At 39.7% G+C, this 23,220-nt stretch overlaps 1 protein-coding gene across 2 annotated transcripts; it reads right to left on the bottom strand.

Moving 5' to 3' along the window:
* Nucleotides 1-8,800: 8,800 nt before the first annotated feature.
* Nucleotides 8,801-13,231, bottom strand: KRT24 (keratin 24). Of its 2 annotated transcripts, XM_081582102.1 has the most exons (9): nucleotides 12,850-13,177; nucleotides 12,527-12,813; nucleotides 11,645-11,727; nucleotides 11,109-11,265; nucleotides 10,460-10,621; nucleotides 10,239-10,364; nucleotides 9,676-9,893; nucleotides 9,352-9,464; nucleotides 8,801-9,155 (listed from the first exon to the last, which is right to left on the bottom strand). In XM_081582102.1, the coding sequence occupies exons 1-9, from the start codon at nucleotides 13,175-13,177 to the stop codon at nucleotides 9,052-9,054; spliced, it is 1,578 nt and encodes a 525-aa protein (XP_081438228.1). In that variant the 3' UTR covers nucleotides 8,801-9,051. The 2 variants fall into 2 exon arrangements, with proteins under 2 accessions (XP_081438228.1, XP_081438227.1); XM_081582101.1 differs by having other exon boundaries at nucleotides 12,527-13,231.
* Between the last annotated feature and the right edge of the window lie 9,989 nt (nucleotides 13,232-23,220).

Below are 23,220 nucleotides of genomic sequence, written 5' to 3'. Positions count from 1 at the left end.
TTTATAATTATAGACTTATTAGTTCATTGTAATGCTTTTGCATCATGAGAGGAAACACATACAGTTGCACTTTTTCTAAGTTACTTTTAAATACAAAAGCAATGCCTACTCCATAGACTCAGTAAAGCAATTAACAGATGTATTAAGAAAAATTGCACATTTTTCTTCCTCTGCCCACCAGTTCCTCACCAGGCCCCACTAGGTAATCACGGCTAACCTTTTGGTGTAGGCACATTTTTCTATGCTCATACAAACACATAAAAATACATAAGGGTTACTCTCTCTTCTCTCCCTTCTATATATATTACACAAATGTATTATGTGTACTGACTGAGCATTTGTTTTTTATACTTAACAAAATGTTATAGATTACTCCAGGTTACCACACAACTTCCCAGGTGGAAAAGTGAAAGTGAAAGCCACTCAGTGGTGTCCAACCCTTTGCGACCCCATGGACTACACAATCCATGGAATTTTCCAGGCCAGAATACTGAAGTGGGTAGCCTCTTCCTTCTCCAGGGGATCTGGTTAACCCGGGGATTGAACCCAGGACTCCCACGTTGCAGGCAGATTCTTTACCAGCTGAGCTATCGGGGAAGATCCCAGGTGGTGCAGTGGTAAAGAACATGCCAGCCAGTGCAGGACATATAAGAGACACAGGTTTAGTCCCTGGGTCGGGAAGATCCCCTGGAGAAGGGAATGGCAACCCACTCCAGTATTCTTGCCTGAAGAATCCTGTGAACAGAGGAGGCTGGTGGGCTACTTTTCGTAGGGTCCCAAAGCATTGGACATGACTGAAGTGACTTAGTACTCACACACAGGTTAGTACACAGAAATTTAATGCATTCTTAAAATTTTATTTTTTATTGAAGTGTAGTTGATTTACAGTATTGTATTAATTTCTGCTGTACAGCAAAGTGATTCAGTTGTATGTGTATATATATGTATTCTTTGCTATTATGATTTATCATAATAAATAGTGTTTTTACTATACAGTCAGCAAAAACAAGACCAGGAGCTGACTGTGGCTCAGATCATGAACTCCTTATTGCCAAATTCAGACTTAAATTGAAGAAAGGAGGGAAAACCACTGGACCATTCAGATATGACCTACATCAAATGCCTTACAATTACACAGTGGAAGTGATAAACAGATTCAAGGGATTAGACCTGATAGAGTGCCTGAAGAGCTATGGATGGAGGTTCGCGACATTGTACAGGAGGCAATGATCAAGACCATCCCCGAGAAAAATAAATGCGAAAAGGCAAAACGGTTGTCTGAGGAGGCCTTAAAAATAACTGAGAAAAGAAGAGAAGCTAAAGGCAAAGGAGAATAGGAAAGATACATTCATCAGAATGCAGAGTTCCAAAGAATAGTAAAGAGAGATAAGTAAGCCTTGCTCAGTGATCAATGCAAAGAAATAGAAGAAAACAATAGAATAGGAAAAATTAAATATCTCTTCCAGAAAATTAGAGGTACCAAGGGAAATTTTCATGCAAAGATGGGCACAATAAAGGACAGAAATGGTACAGACCTAACAGAAGCAGAAGATATTAAGAAGAGGTGGCAAGAATACACAGAAGAGCTATGCAAAAAAGATCTTAATGACCCAGATAACCACGATGGTTAGCTCACCTAGAGCTAGATATGCTGGAGTCTGAAGTCAGGTGGGCCTTAGGAAGCATCACTACGAACAAAGCTTGTGGAGGTGATGAAATTCCAGCTGAGCCATTTCAAGTCCTAAAGTGCTGCACTCAATATGTCAGCAAATTTGGAAAACTCAGCAGTGGTCAAAGGACTGGAAAAGGTCAGTTTTCATTCCAATCCCTAAGAAAGGCAATGCCAAAGAATGTTCAAACTATCAGACAATTGCACTCATCTCACGCGCTGGCAAAGTAATGCTCAAAATTCTCAAAGCCAGGCTAAAAGAGTACTTTTCCAGTCCTATGTCCACTGCTGAGTTTTCCAGATTTGCTGGCATATTGAGTGCAGCACTTTCACAGCATCATCTTTCAGGATTTGAAATAGCTCAACTGGAATTCCATCACCTCCACTAGCTAAGGCCCACTTGACTTCACATTCCAGAATGTCTGGCTCTAGGTGAGTGATCACAGCATCGTGATTATCTGAGTCATGAAGATCTTTTTTGTATAGTTCTTCTGTGTATTCTTGCCATCTTTTCTTAATATGTGGTGCTTCTGTTAGGTCCATACCATTTCTGTCCTTTATTGTGCCCATCTTTGCATGAAACGTTCCCTTGGTATCTCTAATGTTCTGGAAAAGATCTCTAGACTTTCTCATTCCATTGTTTTCCTCTATTTCTTTGCATTGATCACTGAGGAAGGCTTTCTTATCTCTCCTTGCTATTTTTTGGAACTCTCCATTCAAATGGGTATATCTTTCCTTTTCTCCTTTGCCTTTCATGTCTCTTCTTTTCACAGCTATTTGTAAGGCCTCCTCAGACAACCATTTTGCCTTTTCGCATTTATTTTTCTTGGGGATGGTCTTGATCATTGCTTCCTGTACAGTGTCATGAACCTCCAACCATAGTTCTTCAGGCACTCTGTCTGTCATATCTAATCCCTTGAATCTATTTGTCACTTCCACTGTCACTTCCATAATTGTAAGGGATTTGATTTAGGTCATACTTGAATGGTCTAGTGGTTTTCCCTACTTTCTTAAATTTAAATATGAATTTAGCAATAAAGAGTTCATGATCTGAGCCACAGTCAGCGCCCGGTCTTGTTTTTGCTGACTGGATAGAGCTTCTCCATCTTTGGCTGCAAAGAATATAATCAATCTGATTTCAATGTTGACCATCCGGTGATGCCCATGTGTAGAGTCTTCTCTTCTGTTGTTGGAAGAGAGTGTTTGCTATGACCAGTGCGTTCTCTTGGCAAAACTCTATTAGCCTTTGCCCTGCTTCATTCTGTATTCCAAGGCCAAATATGCCTGTTACTCCAGGTATTTCTTGACTTCCTACTTTTGCATTCCAGTCCCCTATAATGAAAAGGACATCTTTTTTGGGCTTCTGCAAGGCTTCAACAGTACATTAACCATGAACTTCCAGATGTTCAAGCTGGATTTAGAAAAGGCAGAGGAACCAGAGATCAAATTGCTAACATCCATTGGATCATAGAAAAAGCATAAGAGTTCCAGAAAAATATCTACTTCTGCTTTATTGACTATGTCAAAACCTTTGACTGTGTGGATGACAACAAAGTGTGGAAATTTCTGAAAGAGATGGGAACACCAGACCACCTGACCTGCCTCCTGAGAAATCTGTATGCAGGTCAAGAAACTATAGTTACAACCGGACATGGAACAATGAACTAGTTCCAAATTGGGAAACAAGTACGTCAAGGCTGGATATTGTCACCCTGTTTATTTAACTTATATGCAGAGTATATCATGCACAATGCCGGGCTGGACGAACCACAAGCTGGAATCAAGATTGCTGGGAGAAATATCAATAACTTCAGATATGCAGATGACACCATCCTTCTGGCAGAAAGCAAAGAGGAACTGAAGAGCTTCTTGACGAAAGTGAAAGAGGAGAGGGAAAAAGTTGGCTTAAAACTCAACATTCAAAAAACTAAGATCATGGCATCTGGTCTCATCATTTCGTGGCAAATAGATGGGGAAACAATGGAAATGGTGAGAGACTTTCTTTTTTTGGGCTCCAAAATCACTGCCGATGGTGACTGCAGCCATGAAATTAAAAGATGCTTGCTCCTTGGAGGAAAAGCTACAACCAACCTAGACAGCATATTAAAAAGCAGAAACATTACTTTGCCAACAAAGATTCATCTAGTCAAAGCTAGGGCTTTTCAAGTAGTCATGTATGGATGTGAGAGTTGGAGCTTAAACAAAGCTGAGCACCGAAGAATTAATGCTTTTGAACTGTGGTGTTGGAGAAGACTCTTGAGAGTCCCTTGGACTGCAAGGAGATCAAACCAGTCAATCATGAAGGAAATTAGTCCTGAATATTCATTGGAAGAACTGATACTGAAGCTGAAGCTCCAATTCTTTGGCCACGTGATGCGAAGAACTGACTCATTTGAAAAGATCCTGATGCTGGGAAAGATTGAAGGCAGGAGGAGAAGGGGACAACAGAGGATAAGATGATTGGATGGCATCACTGACTCGATGGACATGAGTTTAAGCAAATTCTGGGAGCTGGTGATGGACAGGGAGGCCTGGCGTGCTGCAGTATGTGGAGCTGGAAAGAGTTGGACACGACTGAGCGGCTGAACTGAACTGAATTATGGTTTATCACAGGATATGGAATATAGTTCCCTGTGCTGTACTGCGGGACCTTGTTTAACCACTCTCTATATAATAAGTTTGCATCTGCTAACCCCACACCCCACTCGACCCCTCTCCTTCCCTCCCCCTTGGCAACCACAAGTCTGTTCTGTATGTCTGTGAGTTTATTTCTATTTAATGCATTCTTATTAATGTCTACATTATATTCCATTGTCTGTATGCATATAGTTTATCTTTATTGATGGCCATTCATGCTGATTCCATGCTTTTACTTTGTTAGAAAATACTGTGACAAATATCCTTGCACATACCAGATATCTGGGTCTAAGCATATTAAAGAATCTGACAGATCTTAATTGTCACATTAAGAGAAATGGTCAGTCTCTGAGAGCACTCTTCTCCATATCATTCTGATGAATTAGCTTCCCAAAGTAAGTGGCCTTGTTCTCTTAATTTCTTAGGATATCCACATCATAACTCTTTATTATAACATATTACAACATTTTACACTTGACTGTTGCAGTTTTCTTAAAACAGTTTCCAGATCTTTGGATAAGTTTTGTGGTGGGTAGACTGGAATCCATTGGAAAAGACCCTGAGGCTGAGAAAGATTAAGGGCAGGAGGAGAAGGGGACAACAGAGGGTGAGATGGTTGGATGGCATCATCGATTCAGTGGATATGAACTTGGGCAAACTCCGGGAGATGGTGAGGGACAAGGAAGCCTGGTGTGCTGCAGTCCATGGTGTTTCAAAGAGTTGGACATAACTTGGTGACTGAACAATAGGCTGGAATCCAGTACCTGTCTTTGAAATGTTGCTGGTCCTTCCCAGCTGACAACCAGTGTTTCTGGACAGAGTTTTGTATTGTTTCTACTTTCCCAATTCTGGGTGGTTCCTGCCTCCACTTTGAGAAAAATAATGAAATTCTCCTAAAAGTTTCGAATGATTTCCTGACAAACTAACGTGGAAGTCAATGTAAATTTTCTATTGTAACTTATAGTCATACATCTGTAGTACATTGTAACGATACTTTTTGGGGGTATTTTTTTCTTTTTCCTTTTAAAAGATGGTAATATGACTTTTTTCTTGTAATTTGTTTTGCTACTCTGTAGATCTTTTGGACACTATCCAACTTCTATGGCATCTTGGAGAAGCCTGCAGAGGTAATGAACATGTAACAAACATCCTCTTGTAGTTTGGTAATGAGCATCCCTGTGCTTTCATATCCTTGTGGCTCAGTCAGCAAAATAAGCCCTTCCTCACATCTCTCTCTAGGAGTCTCTGCACTGTCTTCAATAAATTATTTTTATAATCAGAAAAAAAAATGTTTTTTCAATGTTTAATTCTTTCTACCAGATCATTTCATATTGACATTGACATTATTAATGGGTAATGTCTTTAAAAGAGCTTGACCACTATTTCCTGTTCTTCAAGTGTCATATTTAAGCTACTGGTAATTTTTGAAGTGATTTATTACGTGCAGTATTTTGTTACTTGAAGAGATTGTCTGGAGGCTATCTCTTGAGCTATGTTCTACGATTTATATTCATATTTATATTTATCATTTATATATTTTAATGTATTTATCATTTATATTCACTGTCTCCTCTTATGCATCTTTTGAACACTATTTCTGTGATGTCATGAAGCAGTTTAGGCTACTTTCTACAGAGTCTCAAATCCTTTGGATGTTCCCTCTTCTCTCCTACTATAAACTTTGTCTCTTTTTTTTAACTTAAAAATTTTTTCAAACGTTTGTATTGGGGTTTAGCCAGTTAACAATGTTGTGACAGTTTCAGGTGAACAGCAAAGGGAATCAGCCATACATATACCTGTATCCATTTTCCCCAAAACTCCCCTCTAATCCAGGCTGTTATATAACATTGAGAAGAGTTCCATGTGCTATACAGTAGGTCCTTGTTTATTAACCTTGCCTCTTGTTTCTAATCTCTGTGGGGATGGATGTCACTTTTAGCATCCTCACGATTCTTGTCCATTGTCCTTTGAGGTTAGAAAGACAAGAAGAACCTTATGCATCTCTGGACCAAAAGTCAACAATGTACTTCCATGCACAGGTTGGCATTGGCTCTTCCTTCTTATCGTGAAGTCCAACTCCCAGAAGAAAGAAACACATTTGTCTTATTTAAAAGTTGACTGGAGAGCTGATCTTTAAAGTTTCAAAATAAAGCCTATGCCTGTTGTGTAGTTTTAAAATAATTTTAAGTCAAACAATAACATATGAACACCCTGTCCTTAGTATTTTATTCAGCCCTCTAAATAAATTTCACAATCCAAAATGATTCAATAATTTCAGTTTTTAAAATTGAATGAGCTCATAACACATTCTACTGCATTTCAGCAAGTTGGCGCTTACGATCTAGACCTTTCTGTATCTATAAACCATTATTTAGTACAAATACAGCGTCTCAATGCATGCCAAGGAAACCCACAATGAGGGTTTCACCTAAAGATAATCTTCAGAGTAGCCACATATTTTTGCCCTGACGTAAGGCTAATACTAGCCATAAACATAGGTCCCAGGTAGTACATGACTGGAAGACTGGACCTGGGATGACTCATGGAGAGAGGCTTTCTTGATGTGACCATGATGGTCCAAGGGGTGGGAGGCCACAAATAAGCTGGTTTCCAAGTCTGTCCTTCTGTCTTTAATCAAGGCTGAATCAGCGAGTTCACATTTCTTAACTTTTCAGCGGAGAAGAAACATCCAAGTTTTAACTTGCTGTAATGCTTTGATGGGAAACACATGTTTGCCTTGAGACAATGTTGCTCTTTTTCTCTGAATAGTAGTTGATGCTTAGGTATTAACTTCGTTCCCTGGTTACAGGGTGCTTTTAGGTTCATTTTTATTTTTTATTCAATGTGCCTACAAGAAAAAAGCTACATTACTTGGTTGTTTTTATTATTGAGGTATGATACGCTCATACAGCTCTTATTGACTTTATATTTGAAGGTACAATTTATATGAATTACATTCAAGTTTACCCTTTTGTAATATTTAATTTGAGTTTTTGTGCCAAGTTCCGTGTTCTTTTCTTGAGGACTGGCTTGTGGGATTGATGATCTAATTTGTGATCTGGTCCTATTAAATTCCTCAAGTGGGAAAGTCCTTATGGAACCTGGCCTTGTCCTTTGCCTGTTTCTTCCTGAGACTGACCTATATCACCCTTTACTCTACTTTAACAGGCTTCATTTTCTGAGCAAGGCAAGACAGAGCTCTGAGGACCACTGATGGGGTAAAAGACTTCAGCCATGGAGAGTGGGGGAAAAGGAAAGACCAGCTTGGCTATGTGACAGTTTTTGGTTAGAGATGTGGCTAGATTTGACAAGGGAGCAAATGTCTGAGCATCTCTTCTCTTTGGGACTTTGAAGGTTTTCAGAAATTTGGCACCATATCACACATCCCATCTTCTCTCCTAAGATTTTAATTTTGATCATTCTCCTTAATGTCCTGAAAACATGGATTGTCAGATTCCTGTGGCACTTCTGGTGGATATTGTGGAATCAAGCCTTTCAGTAGTAACACCCTGTATTTTCTGCTGTCTTCTTTGTGATTTTAGCTTTCCTTTCCATAGAACATGTAAACTTTTTGAAGTAAGAGACATATTTTATGTTTCTTTTTATCTCATGAAATCCCCAGTTCAGTGATGGACAAAAAGAAACTATACATTAAGAATTTGAAAAAGAATAGATACATGTATATGCATAGCTGAATCACTTTGCTGTATACCTGAAACTAACACAACATTGTAAATCCACTATAATATAAAAGAGCCCCAGGTGGCTCAGTGGTAAAGAATCCACCTGCCAAGCTGGAGACTTGGGTTCAATCTCTGGGTTGGGAAGATCTCCTGGAGGAGGAAATGGCAACCCACTCCAGTATTCTTGCCTGGATAATCCCATGGACAGAGGAGCCTGGCAGGGTCCATGGGGTCATAAAGAGTTAGAAGAGGCTTAGTAGATTGAGGGCAGGAGGAGAAGGGGACAACGGAGGATGAGATGGTTGGATGGCATCACCGACACAACGGACATGGGTTTGGGTGGACTCCGGGAGTTGGTGATGGACAGAGAGGCCTGGCGTGCTGCAGTTCAGGGGGTAGCAAAGAGTCGGACACGACTGAGCGACTGAACTGAACTGAGTGACTAAACAACAACACACTCTAATATAAAATAAAACTCAAGAATAAAAGCAGAAAAAAGAAATTAGACATTAATTAATTATAGATTGATTATTCAAATAATCTCATTCTTCTTTGTGGGCTGAGCTGTTGACTGCAGTTGTAGAGACCCTGAGGTCTAATGTCTACTATCAATGTGTTCTAATGTGATGTTGTTAAAATTTCCCACATACAAAATGGCTATAATTTTTATTCTCATGAAGAAGATATTATATAAATAATGTATAATGCATACATTATTATTCGTAATGATAATGCAGCTAGGTCATAATTGATAACTGCATTTCTAGGTTAAAGTATTGCGTTTCTTAAAAAAAATTCAGGAATAATTTAGTTAACTTGCAAAAGTAAGTTTATTGAAGCACAGAAACAATTAGAGCAAAGCTGTCTTTTCAACTTTTTCAAGAGCATTCTAATAAGAAAAGAAGAGGATGCAGAAAAATTGGTTCGTCATCTATTTCTGAATAGAAACTTTTCCCTGAAGTGATCCTGAAAGATGGCTAGATTGATGCAGTTTCATCATTGGTGTCCTTTAGAGTTTTTTTTTTTTTCTCTGAAAGACACTCTTGTTGATCCGGAAATTGCTTATTTCAGTTTCACCTCAGAAACATTGCTGACTTGAGATGAGATGACTTTGCCATCCACCACCTCTTCTACGATGGTCTTAGTCACTCTGCTCTTGCTTGGGTCTGAAAATCACAGAATCACAATGTTAGTCTGGAAACTCGCAGAAACACAGATCAAGAGAAATCCAAACGTATTCACTGAATATGTTCTGTCTGGGTAAGATGATGTGAACAACAATATACACTTTTTGTATGAGAAGCAAAGCATGCCTTTATGTTTCAATTATAAAATAATCAGAAACACGAAAAAAATATCTACCTTTGCCTTGGACAGAACTTCCGGATCTTGAGCCATCAGACATGGATGAATCCCTGGATCCCATGTTTCTGGATCCTGAACTTCCAAAATCAGATCCTCCAAAACCAGAACCACTGGAGAAAAAAGAATTGTTTGTTTTTGCACTTTGCAAAGGCAGGAGAAACCCTCCATGCAGTGGGCTCTTTCCCATGATGGCAGCAGTCTTTTCATCGGACTGTGTCACTCTTAAATTATAAATACAAGGCTGGTCCCCATGCCCCTTTTTGGTTTCATAACATAAATTCACCAAGGTCTGCATTTAGCATGTTCCTGACTTTCATTTACCCTCCTTCTCCATCAAGCAGGCGGCGGTAGGTCTCAATCTCCATCTCCAGGCGGGTCTTGATGTCCAGCAGCTGCTCGTATTCTGCCTTCTGGCATTCGGTCTCACCCCGGATCTGGCAGATCCGCTCCTCCAGGCTGCTGATCTGCATCTGAATTTGTGACAGCTGCACCATGTGGTTGGCCTCCGTGTCAGCCAAGGTCCCTTCCAAGGAGCTTTTCTAGGAGAAAAAGCAAATAAAAATTTCACCATGAAAATAAATCATTGGATGATTTTTTTAAAAATACATTTTATAAGATACTAGGAGAAATGCACTTTCCATGAGTTACAACCTCTATGGGTCTCTCTGCTTCCTTAATTTTTCTTGCCATTATTTTTTAAACTAAATCTTTCATGGAAATAAATATATTATCTTTAACTGGAATGTCTTATGCTTTTGACAACCATAACACAGTCCTCCCTAATCCTGCTTTTATGACATGCCAAGTGGGACATCTTGGCAAAGAAAGGAAACCAACTGCTCAACTTCCCTGTTGGAGAGTTTTGAGAAGTTCTTTGCACAAACCATGGCCAATTGGGACTGCAGCTCAATTTCCAGGGCTTGCAGAGTGCGTTTCAGTTCTGTGATCTCATTCTTGGCGGAACTGGCTGCCCCGGCATCGGTAGAGATCTGTGCTTGCAGTGAGGCACTCTAAATATAAACAAAATGCAGTCATTGCAGGCTGGTGCCATGAGAGGAAGTGGCTCACCTGTGGCCAAGGACTCAGGCTCCAGGTGATGATCTACCTGCTTGTTGAACTGTTCCTCGGCCTCGCGACGGTTCTGTTCAGCCAGCTCCTCATACTGTGCCCTCATGTCATTCAGTAACTTAGTCAGGTCTGTGCCTGGGGCGGCGTTCATTTCCACAGTCACGTCCCCTCCAGAGCTTCCTTGCATACTCTTCATTTCCTAGCCCGAAGCAAAAAGGACCATAGTGATGAAAAGTAATGACTTCCCGGACTACCCTGTTGGTCCAGTGGTTAAGAATCCAACTGCCAGTGCAGGGGATGGGTGCCACAACTACCCAAGCCGGCGTGCCCTAGAGCCAGTGCTCTGCAACAAGAGAAGCCACCACAATGAAGAGCAGTCCCTGATTGCCGCAACTAGAGAAATGAAGCAATAAAGACCCAGTGCAGCCAACAAAGAAAAGAGAAACTGAAAAGAAAAGCAATGATTTCCTAACATGTGCACAAGCCAACAAAAAGTTGAAACTAGGACACCAAAAGGGAAAAAAACTCCCACCAAATTCACATAAAATTTTCCCATGATTACTTTTTTCCTCCCGGTTATAGAAGTTGAAAATCCATCCAGATGGAATTTATTTTATTTTTATAGAATGGATGTGGGGGAACCTCTGTAGGCCAGCACTGTTGATTAATGTGGACCCCGTTCCTACCTCCTCGTGGTTCTTCTTCAGGTAGGCCAGCTCCTCAGTGAGGCTCTCAATCTGCATCTCCAGGTCAGAGCGAGTCATGGTCAGGTCATCCAGCACTTTCCGCAGGCCATTGATGTCAGCCTCCACGGTCTGCCGGAGATGCAGCTCGTTCTCATATCTGGAAGAGTACAGTATAGCCCATTTCAAAGAGTACAGTGCATTCTCGCATATGCACGAAAATGTTTTCTCCCCTGAGCAATTTGATCGATGAAAGATAAGGTTTCTCTTAGGAGTTTTCCCATTGTAAAGCAAAATCTGAACCGTACATTAACTCTATTGATGGCCAATATTTTTGATAGCAAAAATTTCACGCTGAAATTGCCTTCATTCTGCTCTTGTTTGTGGAATGAGGGTTTTGTAAAATGTACCCTTGGGATGTTTGTGAATTTAGGTCTTGATCCCCTAAGAGATTTCTTTAAAATTTAGAATAAACTAAGCCAAGGGATTGAATTTTATTTTTCCTACAATGTTTGTTTTCAAGTCTTCACTTTTCTTACTTCAGTCTGAAGTCATCAGCAGCCAGTCTGGCATTGTCAATTTGCAGAATGATCCCAGCATTTTCAATGGTGGCAGTAATGATCTAGAAAAGACAATAATAGTGAATAAATCATGGATGCTTTTTTTTTTAAACCTATGTCAACATGCCCATTTGTGAGAGTAGATGTCTCCTGAGTTAACCTTTAAAGGTGAGTTGCTTTGGAAATTTGCTTAGTAATGACACCTCCATTGATGACCCTAATGTACTTAGACTACATCCTTCTGCAAAAATTAGCAGCCTGCACATTTGCTGGAATGAGCATGGAACATTGTTTCACAGAACACAATCTTCTACATATTTTTGCTGTTTTGGAAGTTCAGTTATTCTATGAGCTTTTTCAGAAAATAGTGTGAAACATGAATTTCACTTCCAAAAGAGTCTTTAAAAATATATTTCCCATACAACTATGTCTAAACATTTTAGACTCCATCATATTCTCATACAATATTTGCACCAGGTTTTCTAGGAAGAAAAATAGTTGTAAGGCTATTTAAATCTAGTAGGCTAAAAGACATCAACCTGCCAGAATTAATCATGATGAAAAATTAGAGGAAGCTAGTGTTGATTTATAGCCATCACTCTTAGGTTAATTAGTTACTTGGCATTGTGTAAATTCTTCTCCTATGTAGAAATACTCAAATGTGAGATGTAAACAAAATTAATGTGTTTGGATGTCATGTATACAGTACTGTCACACTTAAAGCATACCATGTCCCGTTTTACACATACAACAAAACAAATATGCTTTCAAATAATTCTGTGACTGAAATTCATCATTCATGATCTGAATAAATGGGAAAGATACAGAAATAATAGAAATTCAGCATGGCTAGTGTCTCACCTGATTCCTGAGATCTTCAATGATTGGATAGTATTTGCTGTAATCTCTTCCAGCTCCACCATCCCCAGACCCGGGCCCAAATTTCTCATACCACTCCTTGATTTTGTTCTCTAGGTCAGCGTTGGCCTCTTCCAGGGCTCTGACTTTATCTAGGTAATTGGCCAGCCGGTCATTGAGGTTCTGCATGGCTTGCTTTTCACCTCCAGAGAAAAGCCCCCCGTCACCAAGGCCACCACCCACGCCACCACCCACACCACCACCATAGCTGTAGAAACCTCCACTAGCGCCTCCGCCGTATCCCGCACCCCCGCCGAAGCCAGAACCCCCACCAAAGCTAGAACCTCCACCAAAGCTGGAGCCCCCACCAAAGCTAGAACCCCCACCAAAGCTAGAGCCCCCACCAAAGCCAATGCCAGAACCTGAAGCTCCTCCAAAACCGCCCCCTATTGAGCAGCTACCAAACCCCCCTCCAAAGCCTCCGATTGCGCCCCCACTCAGGCCATAGCTGTCGGCCCCTCCTCGGAAGCCCCGGGCAGAGCCTCCCCCGAGACCGTATCTGCTTCCGCTGCTGAAGCTGCTGCCACCAGTAGACACCCTGACGGAGCCGCTGCCTCCAGCCCTGGAGGAGGACATGCGAGATGAGCAAGACATAGTGTTCCTGCGAAGGTCTGGCTTGTCCAGGTGAGTAGGAGAGGTGATCGTGAAGAACCTATTTGCAGGTTGCCTTTTGGGCCCTTATATACACACTTTTAGGGTGTTCCTTTTCCGTGTCACTTCTTAATCCCTGTAACACCTTTGCTAATCTGCAACTGGATAATTTTTTTCCCTCTGAACCCACTCTACTGGCTCATTCTCTGAAGCTAGGTCAGAGCCTCGGGGCCTCTCCTAAATTAAGAAAAGAAATAAGGTGGAGCAAAGCAAAAAAAAATTATTTTTCAAAATTACAGTTTTAATCTTTCAGAGGTTTGGTGACTGATAACTCTTTTCTGAAAGAGTAATTGTGTTAAATTTGCTTCATGATTTTCCAATTGCAGGGCATATCCCCAGATTAACAGGTGTAATTAAAATATACTTAATATGATGAGAATGGAAATTTCCCATCAAACTTGTGACTTTTTGTTCATATTGTTCTCTTTAAGTTGAAATGAGCTTTAGCGTCGGCATTTCTTTTGGGTTTGCTTGTCCTTCTCTGATTATTTCAATTGCCTATTTCTAAGGGTTTTGAAGTTTGTGACTTTAGATGATTGTCTTTCTTTGCATAACATTTTGAGATCGAATTAGATACTTTTACTGTTACTAAGAAACTCTGAAACAATAGTATTCCACATATATATGTGTGCATTATTAGATCTTAATGACATTTATTTGCTCAGAGAAAGTCTAAGAAAGATTGAGAAAGTGTTCAGGCAGATTGTTTTAGTATCAGATCAGAGTGAGCAGTGTGATGTTGTGCTGCGAAGATGCTTTTCTTTCTGATTGAACTGGAGTATGATATAATGATATTGGTGACTTAAAAAATAGTCACAACCTAGAAGCTGAGAGTTATGTTTTGTTCCTAGGCTTCAGGTCCTAAAAATTCCCACCAACTAAAGCATGACTCTCAACTTCTAGGTTGTGACCATGTTTTTTTAAGTCAACAACATCAACTTCCTTCTTTAGAATCAGATCTTAAGAAATGAAGAGATAATGTTGATTTTGTTGATAACTAGAGACGAGGATCTGAATCACTTCTTTTAAAATTTATTTATTCATTCATTCATTTATTTTTGGCTGCACCATGAGGCACTCGGGATCTTAGCTCCCCAACCAGAGAGAGAACTGTGTCCCTTGCAGTGGATGCGTGGAATCTTAACCACTGGACTGCCAGGAAATTCCCTAAATTTACTTAATTTTTTATTTTATTAAAAAAATTTTTTTATGTGATTCACTTCTGAGAACCAGTGTTAGGCTTGGAGTTGTTTTGCAGCTACCCAAATCTGGAGTTTCCAGTCTACTCTCTGCTCAGGTTTTTTCTGTTTTTGTTTGAAAGATATTTAGAAAAGAGGATCTAGATCCACTTCTGATAACTAACGTTATGGTTGAGATCATATTTCATAGATATTGAAATCTAGAATCCTCCCCCGTTGTTCACTTTCTGCTTCCTGTTTTTCTGTCCCTTTGTTCTTTAGATTATTTCCATTTGCCTCTGCTAGTAGTTTCTCTGGTTTGAAAGTGGTGGTTTTTTTTTTTTTAGATAAATACTGCATGATTCTATTTATATGAGGTACCTGGTGTAGTCAAATTCAGACCAAAAATAAAATGGTTGTTGCCAAGGACTAGGGGAGGGGAAATTAGTGGTTTAATGGGTATAGAGTTTTAGTTTTGCAATGGAAAGGAGTTCTGAAGGTTGGTCACATAACAATGTGAATGTACATAACATTCCTGAACTGTACACTGAAAAATCATTTAGATGGTAAATTTTACGTTACGGGCATTTTGCAGCAATTTTTAAAAAGTAAGTTTTTGGGGAAGGTATAGATGCTTTCAAAAATATTTCTTGACTTGCTGAGCTTTAAGCCCAAGTTGCTGACTTTTATTTACAACTTTCTTGTTTATCTTGGCAGTCTCTGTTAAACTGTGTGCATTCTTGAATCTTTATATTCAATTGTTTGTTGTCCAGTGTTTTGCCTGCTTTGAATTCTACCTTAGACTGTCTTTGATGGGGGCATATTATTAAACAGGTGATTGTTCCTTTTACTGTGTAACTCTTTGGGTTCTTAGCTTTTAGGTTCTACGGTATTGTTTCAGCAGTAATGGTGTGTCACTGTTTTTACATTTAGCGCACCAGTGCGTTGAGAGTTCAAGGTGTTTCCTAAACTTTAAATCATTAAACTGGGAGTAGTTCCCATTACACTGTTCTAAAGTAAGTTAAAAAATGAACCACCCATTAAAGTACTTTGGTGACCTTGCCTAACCTCTCCCCAAAGCTATGAAACTGAAGAAGTCTAAACACTAATGGGTAAATTATATGCAAATATCAGAGTTCTGGGAGGAACAGTCCTTTTCTTTTCCTTCCTTTTCAAATGATGAAATGTAATCTTTCCACTTTCATTAAGGCTGGCATTTGGTTAAAAAGTATAAAGAAAGGTGCAATACCTAAGTGAAAGAAATTTGATGAAACTTAGAAATTTCAGATCCTGGGTAGAAAGAGCTTTAGGTGAGAAGAATGAGAAAAGACAAAGTTTAGCCGTACCTTTGGCTTCCGAATTTTGCCTGCGGTTTGTGGAGTTTTTCTATCGTTGTCATCTGAGTTGTAGCAGTTTCAGTTTGGAAACTTTATGTACCGTATGTTTTGGGATATTTAAGTATTTGAGTCTTAACTGAGGAAGCTTGAGATGACTGAGGTATTGTTGTTTCTTATTTTTTGTTTTCTTCTTGATACAATTTTAAATGCTGACATCTATCTCTTCTTTGTTTTTAAAATTCAGTTTAAAAATTCACTTATTCTGGAAATTCTCTGGCAGTCCAGTCATTAGAGCTCAGAACTGTCATGCTGGGGCCTGGGTTTGATCCCTGGTCAGGAAACTAAGATCTCACGGAAAAAAAAAAATTAAGTGATTCTGAGATGCTTCTCTGATATTATTCTTTTATTCTTTATTCTATGCTTTGGAGATGACTGCTGGGAAAGGGCATTTAATAAGTAAAATGGCCATTGTGTATGTGTGTGTGCTCAGTCATGTCTGACTCTTTGCGACCCCATGGATTGTAGCCTGCCAGGATCCGCTGTCCATGGAACTTTTCAGGCAAGAATACTGGGTCAGGTTGCCATTTCCTACTCCAGGGAATCTTTCTGACCCAGGGATCAAACCCATGTTTCCTGCATATCTTGTGTTGGCAGGTGGATTCTTTACCACGGAGCCACATGGGAAACCCGGCCTCAAATTCTTTACCTAATGAGGCAGTGGGTAAATAAATGTGGAGGTAAACCCATAGGAATTCCCTCTGTTTGGATTTCCTTAAATGCATTTTTATGCTTTCTCTTTCTGTTTCTATGTGACAAATAGTGACTCTATCCAACAGACTAATCTAGATTCTGTGAGTTGTTGCAAACTGTCTGGAATGTTGGCATTTCACGAATTAAAGAATTTTAATCACATATGTAAATAAAGTTTTCTTCTTGCTTGAAGTTAGAATTCTTTAATAAACCTTAGTCCCTGTTTTTCTCAGACATCGCTGAGTTTAATATTTACTTTGTTTATTTAAAATAATGATTTGCCAAAGATTACACATTAGTTCTCGGCATTTCTTTCACCTGTAAAATGAAAGCTTTCAGAATCTGATGAGGTACCAGTGAAACAGAACGTTCAGGAATGCTGGCTTCAGTGCCTGGCATCCAGTAGTTTTTTAATATACAATTGTTTAAAAGCAATGGACTGAATCCTGGGTGTCCAGGCTCCCAGCTCAATGTTCTGCCTTTAGTTCATGTATGTTTGATTACTTTGTGATTCGCAGTTTATTTACTTATGTATTTTTACCTATGAAGAATCATATAAATGACACTTCACTATAGCAACTGACTTTTATAGTAAGTGCAGAATGATTTGCCAATAGTAACCATCAGCATTTTTTTTGTGAGATGGATTTGTATTTTAAAAGATTTCAGAGGAATAAGCTGCATGTTTTTAGATTAGGAGGAAAACTAAACACTGAAGAATATGACATGTTGCCCCTGATTAATCTTTTGAGTTAATAATAGAATGATCTCAGGGTATCTACCTTCTGTTCATTCTAAAGAATATTGAGATAAAAGCACAAGATCAGGTTAGCTAAGGGAAGGAAGTGGGCACCAGAGGATTTGTGGCTTGTGGGCAGAAATTTTGGTGGTAGATAGCTGGGGAAAGGGAAAAGCTCCAACTTGATGTGTGCACAGTCTCTCTGTAATACGTGACATACTTCAGAGAGTCACTAAGTATTCCTTGAAATGGATGAAATACAGCCTCGCCTAACTTACTTCATGAACACTTTGATCACTTTTGTCCTCTACTGTTTGTTCTGCCTTCTAAGTCTTTATTTCTCCATCTTCTGGGTTTGTGATTCTGTGTGTGTGTGTTGGAAAGGTTATTGGTGAGGAGAGGTGCTATTTGTGGAGGGAGCAGCAAGGACATGCCAGAATGAGCCGGGGCCTCCCCTGTAGAGAATCATTGCTTAGGTTAGTGTCCTGGTGGTGGCCACTGTGAGCCCCACCAGGCTCAACTACTTGGAGGAAAAAAATTTTTTTGCAACAAGAAGTATTCTGAGAGGTGGTTCTAGTTGGATCTGGCATCATCCCTAAATCGATTTCAACCTGGTGCTCTTGTCAGACACCAAAGAAGTTACAGATGGAGCAGAAATCCACCAAGGCTGTGAGTGCTTATCTTCCTCCACACCTTCCTCTCCTTTCCTGAATTCTTTCCCTGTTATCTTTCCATTCTTCTCTTGGTAGCTTCAGTTAAGTGTGTCCGCTTAAGGCCTTCACTTCCCCACCTGCATCTGTTCAGTGACATTTTGCCAAATTTTGTTCTGAAAGAAAATGACTTAGCTTTATACTTGTCGTGTTTGAAGACTCTAGAATTCCTTTACACAGCTCAGTTCTCTACTTTTCCTGAAGATCATTGAGTCAGTTTATGGAGAGTTAGGAGAACAGACAAATGACTTTGTGTGTACTAAGTTGCTTCAGTCGTGTCCTATATGGACTGTAGCCCGCCAGGTTCCTCTGTTCACGGAATTCTCCTGGCGTGAATACTGGAGAGGGTGGCCCTTTCCTTCGCCAGGGGATTTTCCCCACCCAGGGAACCAGCCAGCTTCTCTTAGGTCTCCTGTATTGGTAGGCGTGTTCATTATCTCTAGCGCCACCTAGTGACATAGTAGAGGTGGAGATTTAAAATGGGTTGAAGTAAGAACAGCGAGGAGAGATAAGAAAGCCTTCCTTAGTGATCAGTGCAAAGAAATAGAGGAAAACAATAGAATAGGAAAAACTAGAGATCTCGTCAAGAAAATTAGAGATACCAAGGGAACGTTTCATGCAAAGATGGGGACAATAAAGGACAGAAATGGTATGGACCTAACAGAAGCAGAAGATATTAAGAAGAGGTGGCAAGAATACACAGAAGAACTATACAAAAAAGATCTTCATCACTCAGATAATCACGATGGTGTGATCACTCGCTTAGAGCCAGACATCCTGGAATGTGAAGTCAAGTGGGCCTTAGGAAGCATCACTACGAACAAAGCTAGTGGCGGTGATGGAATTCCAGTTGAGTTATTTCAAATCCTGAAAGATGATGCTGTGAAAGTGCTGCACTCAATATGCCAGCATATTTGGAAAACTCAGCAGTGGCCACAGGACTGGAAAAGGTCAGTTTTCATTCCAATTCCAAAGAAAGGCAATGACAAAGAATGCTTAAACTACCACCCAATGGCACTCATCTCACACGCTAGCAAAGTAATGCTCAAAATTTTCCAAGCCAGGCTTCAGCAATACGTGAACTGTGAACTTTCAGATGTTCAAGCTGGTTTTAGAAAAGGCAGAGGAACCAGAGATCAAATTGCCAACATCCACTGGATCATCAGAAAAGCAAGAGAGTTCCAGAAAAACATCTATTTCTGCTTCATTGACTATGCCAAAGCCTTTGACTGTGTGGATCACAATAAACTGGAAAATTCTGAAAGAGATGGGAATACCAGACCATCTGACCTGTCTCTTGAGAAACCTGTATGCAGGTCAGGAAGCAACAGTTAGAACTGGGCATGGAACAACAGACTGGTTCCAAATAGAAAAAGGAGTACGTCAAGGCTGTATATTGTCACCCTGCTTATTTAAGTTATATGCAGAGTACATCATGAGAAATGCTGGGCTGGATGAAGCACAAGCTGGAATAAAGATTGCTGGGATAAATATGAATAACCTCAGATATGCAGATGATACCACCCTTATGGCAGAAAGTGAAGAAGAACTAAAGAGGCTCTTGATGAAAGTGAAAGAGGAGAGTGAAAAAGTTGGCTTAAAGCTCAACGTTCAGAAAACTAAGATCATGGCATCTGGTCCCATCACTTCATGGGAAATAGATGGGGAAACAGTGGAAACAGTGAGAGACTTTATTTTTTTGGGCTCCAAGATCACTGCTGATAGTGATTGCAGCCATGAAATTAAAAGACGCTTACTCCTTGGAAGGAAGGTTATGACCAACCTAGATAGCATATTTAAAAGCAGAGACATTATTTTGCCAACAAAGGTCCATCTAGTCAAGGCTATGGTTTTTCCAGTGGTCATGTGTGGATGTGAAAGTTGGATGGTGAAGAAAGCTGAGCGCCGCAGAATTGATTCTTTTGAACTGTGGTGTTGGAGAAGACTCTTGAGAGTCCCTTGGACTGCAAGGAGATCCAATCAGTCCATCCTAAAGGAGATCAGTCCTGGGTGTTCATTGGAAGGACTGATGTTGAAGCTGAAACTCCAATACTTTGGCCACCTCATGCGAAGAGTTGACTCATTGGAAAAGACCCTGATGCTGGGAAAGATTGAAGGCAGGAGGAGTAGGGGATGACAGAGGATGAGATGGTTGGATGGCATCACTGACTCGATGGACATGGGTTTGGGTAAACTCCGGGAGTTGGTGATGGACAGGGAGGCCTGGCGTGCTGTGGTTCATGGGGTCTCAAAGAGTCAGACGCGAATGAGCGACTGAACTGAACTGAAATAAACCTCCAAGGCATCTGCATTTTAATTTGTTTATTTATTCATAAGATAAAGAATATTCTCCATTACATTGCTTTGTAGATTTTGCTGTTGTGTGCAAAGAGGAAGTTGGACCAAAATGTCTCTTTGAATAAACTGGAATCACGTCTTCCTGCTATACCATAAGATTTTCAAAATTAGATTTGGGAATTTTGATAGCTTCAGAATAATTTATTTTGAGGAAAGGATAAATCTAATACCTGCTTTCTTTTTCAAAATTAATCAATTAAAAATACCTTAAAATATTTTTGGCTGTGTTGGATCTTCGTTGCTGTGTGCAGACTTTTTTTCTCTAGTTGTGGCGAGCAGGGGCTACTGTCTAGTTGAGTTGGGAGGGCTGTTCATTGCGATGACGTTTCTTGTTGTGGAGCACAAGCTCTAGAGTGCTCGGCTTCAGTAGTTGCGACATGTGGGCTCAGTAGTTGCGGGTCCCAGGCTCTAGAGCACAGGCTCAGTAGTTGTGGCTCATGGGCTTAGTTGCTCCATGGCATGTGGGATCTTCCTGGCCCAGGGATCAAACTCGTGTCTCTGGCATCGGTAGGTAGATTCCCTGAGCCACTAGGGAAGCCCTTAATTTATTTTTATTTGGAAGATAATTGCTTTACAATGTTGTGTTGGTTTCTGCCATACGAAAATGTGTATCAGCCGTAAGTATACATATATTCCCTCCCTCCCCCCACCCCTCTGGGTTGTCACAGAGCATCAGGTTGAGCTCCCTGTGTTGTGCAGCAACTCCCCACTAGCTATCTATTTTACATATGGTAATTAATACCTGCTTTCTTAATTGCTCACAAGGTCATATGATTATTTCAAATTCATTGCATCATTTATGTTGAATGTAATAGTTAATAGCTGGTTCTATTGTTTCATTCATTTACCATTCACCTATTACTCTATTCAGTTATGGTTCTGTTCACTTATTAGTGTATTATTTATTATTCACTTGTTACATTTATTGATTATTCTGCTTATTCTATTACCTCTTTTCTATTTATAATTCTATAATTTTATTCTATTATTTATCTTGTTTTAGCATTATTCTACTTTATTATTTATCATTCTATTATTAGATTATTAGTTTATACTTTATACACAGCAATAAGTCAGTTTTTATCAATTATTAATTGAGCATCTAGCAAAAAGCCCTCAGATCTTGGAAAGTCACAGTCCCTAATTTTGAAGAATGTGCATAAAATTTTTGTTCCTTTTTATATGATCACATCAAGTCTTATCTTATGTAATTTTCACAATGTTTAGAAAGTGTCAGAAAAATAACTTGCTTTTTTTAAAAAAAACAAGTAACAATAGAGTATATTTAATAGAGACTCTATTAACAATAGAGTCTCGGTGGTTGACCTAGCTGTACACTCTTGGTTGCCGATGGCTTATTTATCATCTTCCCTTGCCTACAAACAGCTGCCCTAGTTAGAGACTCAGTTTCCCTGTAGCTTGGTCCTATCAACTCAGCTTGCCATTCCATTACATGTTTCATACCACCTTCTGTCACAGACTTGCAATCATATCCTCCTACTCAGCAGTAAAAACCCAGATTCTCTCCTTAGTTTTGCTACTGAAATTTTGAACTGCTGTTAAAACCAAGATCTCCATCTGTCAACTGTTGCCAAAGATTTGTTCCACCTCCATTGGCCCATTAGTCCAAATTCCTTTCCACTCAAACTGTTGGGACCAATGTGGGCGAGGCTGGGAAGGAGAACATCTACGTTCCTGCTATTGGATGCTCCAGGTCCTTCTAGAATGCTAATGTCAATAGTGGAGTGTCCTTTGTATATTAAACTCAAGAAACATTTATTGAGTGCTTGCTCTGACTGACACTGTGATGGGAACCAGGAATAGTACATTAACAGATCTACAGAATTTCAGCTCAGTTACATGTGGTAAAATAAGCGGCATGGAATTTACAACTATGTATAACATTGTTCATTTATAACATGTTCAATGAATATGAACTTGGGCAAACTCTGGGAGACAGTGAGGGACAGGGAGGCCTGCAGTCCATGGGGTCACAAGAGTTGGACACAATTTAGTGAATGAACAACAAAAACAACAATGAGTCTGTTCTAAGAAAATATATTCAAGTTCCCAAAGGTCAGCATTGGCATGGAGCCTAAAGAATCCTGGAACCACATTTTTGCACTTCCAGCTCTCCAGTTATTATCAGGCTGTTTACCAGCTGTGTGATGTTGAGAACATTACTTAACATCTCTGTACCTTGGTATTTCTTCATCTGTAAAATGAAGACACCAGTTCTTTTTCATAGAGTTGTCATAAGGATTAAACAAATTATATTCCTAAAGGACTAGGAATAATATGTGACAAATAGTAAGTGTGAAATGTGTTTGTTACATAGAAAAATTTATAAATAACTCTTGGAATACAACCCCCTTTTGAACAGAAGACTGCTTTTTGTTTTTAATGACAAATTGAGGTAATCAATAACCCTTATGTTCTTGCCCATTTAAAAATAGTTCTGGAATTTTGATCACTAGCAGCAGTTACCTAAAAAATAGAAGGCTAGCTATGTATATGTTGCAATGCATTATTTTTTATTTTAATAATCTCATGAAACTATTACCTATAAGAAAGAGGTTGAGTAGCATAGGTTTCTTACTTGACTCATTAATTCTTCAGTTACTGAATATTTGCTGTATATCTGCCTGGACCAAATCTCTGTTGATTTTGATTTTCAAATCAGCAGCCTGTTTATACTGTATTTTGATAACTGAGGTTCCAGATGGTATGTCTGTCACCTGGGAAAAGCCCACTGCTGTGGATCCCAGTCATTGCATCATGACACTGCCTTCACTGTAGGAGTGTTTATCACCATGGAAACCTATACTTACACCCACACCACTATCCTTAGTTGGCATGGTGTCATTTTTCAAGTTTGTTCTAATGATTCCTCAGATTCAAGACTTTTTTCCCC

Source organism: Giraffa tippelskirchi, chromosome 3 (assembly GCF_054371585.1).
Source record: "Giraffa tippelskirchi isolate mGirTip1 chromosome 3, T2T-mGirTip1v1.2.pri, whole genome shotgun sequence".
NCBI lineage: Eukaryota > Metazoa > Chordata > Mammalia > Artiodactyla > Giraffidae > Giraffa > Giraffa tippelskirchi.
Note: the sequence above shows the minus strand (reverse complement) of the source record. Positions and strands in the feature narration are given on the sequence as shown.

Excerpts from the sequence above, each read along its gene's own strand:
- KRT24 (XM_081582101.1), bottom strand. The coding sequence starts at position 13,177 with ATGTCTTGCTCATCTCGCATGTCCTCCTCCAGGGCTGGAGGCAGCGGC. Across the intron at positions 10,365-10,459 it reads AGGAACAGTTCAACAAGCAG|AGTGCCTCACTGCAAGCACA; the intron begins GTAGATCATCAC and ends GTTTATATTTAG. Across the intron at positions 9,156-9,351 it reads AAGTTCTGTCCAAGGCAAAG|ACCCAAGCAAGAGCAGAGTG; the intron begins GTAGATATTTTT and ends TGTGATTTTCAG.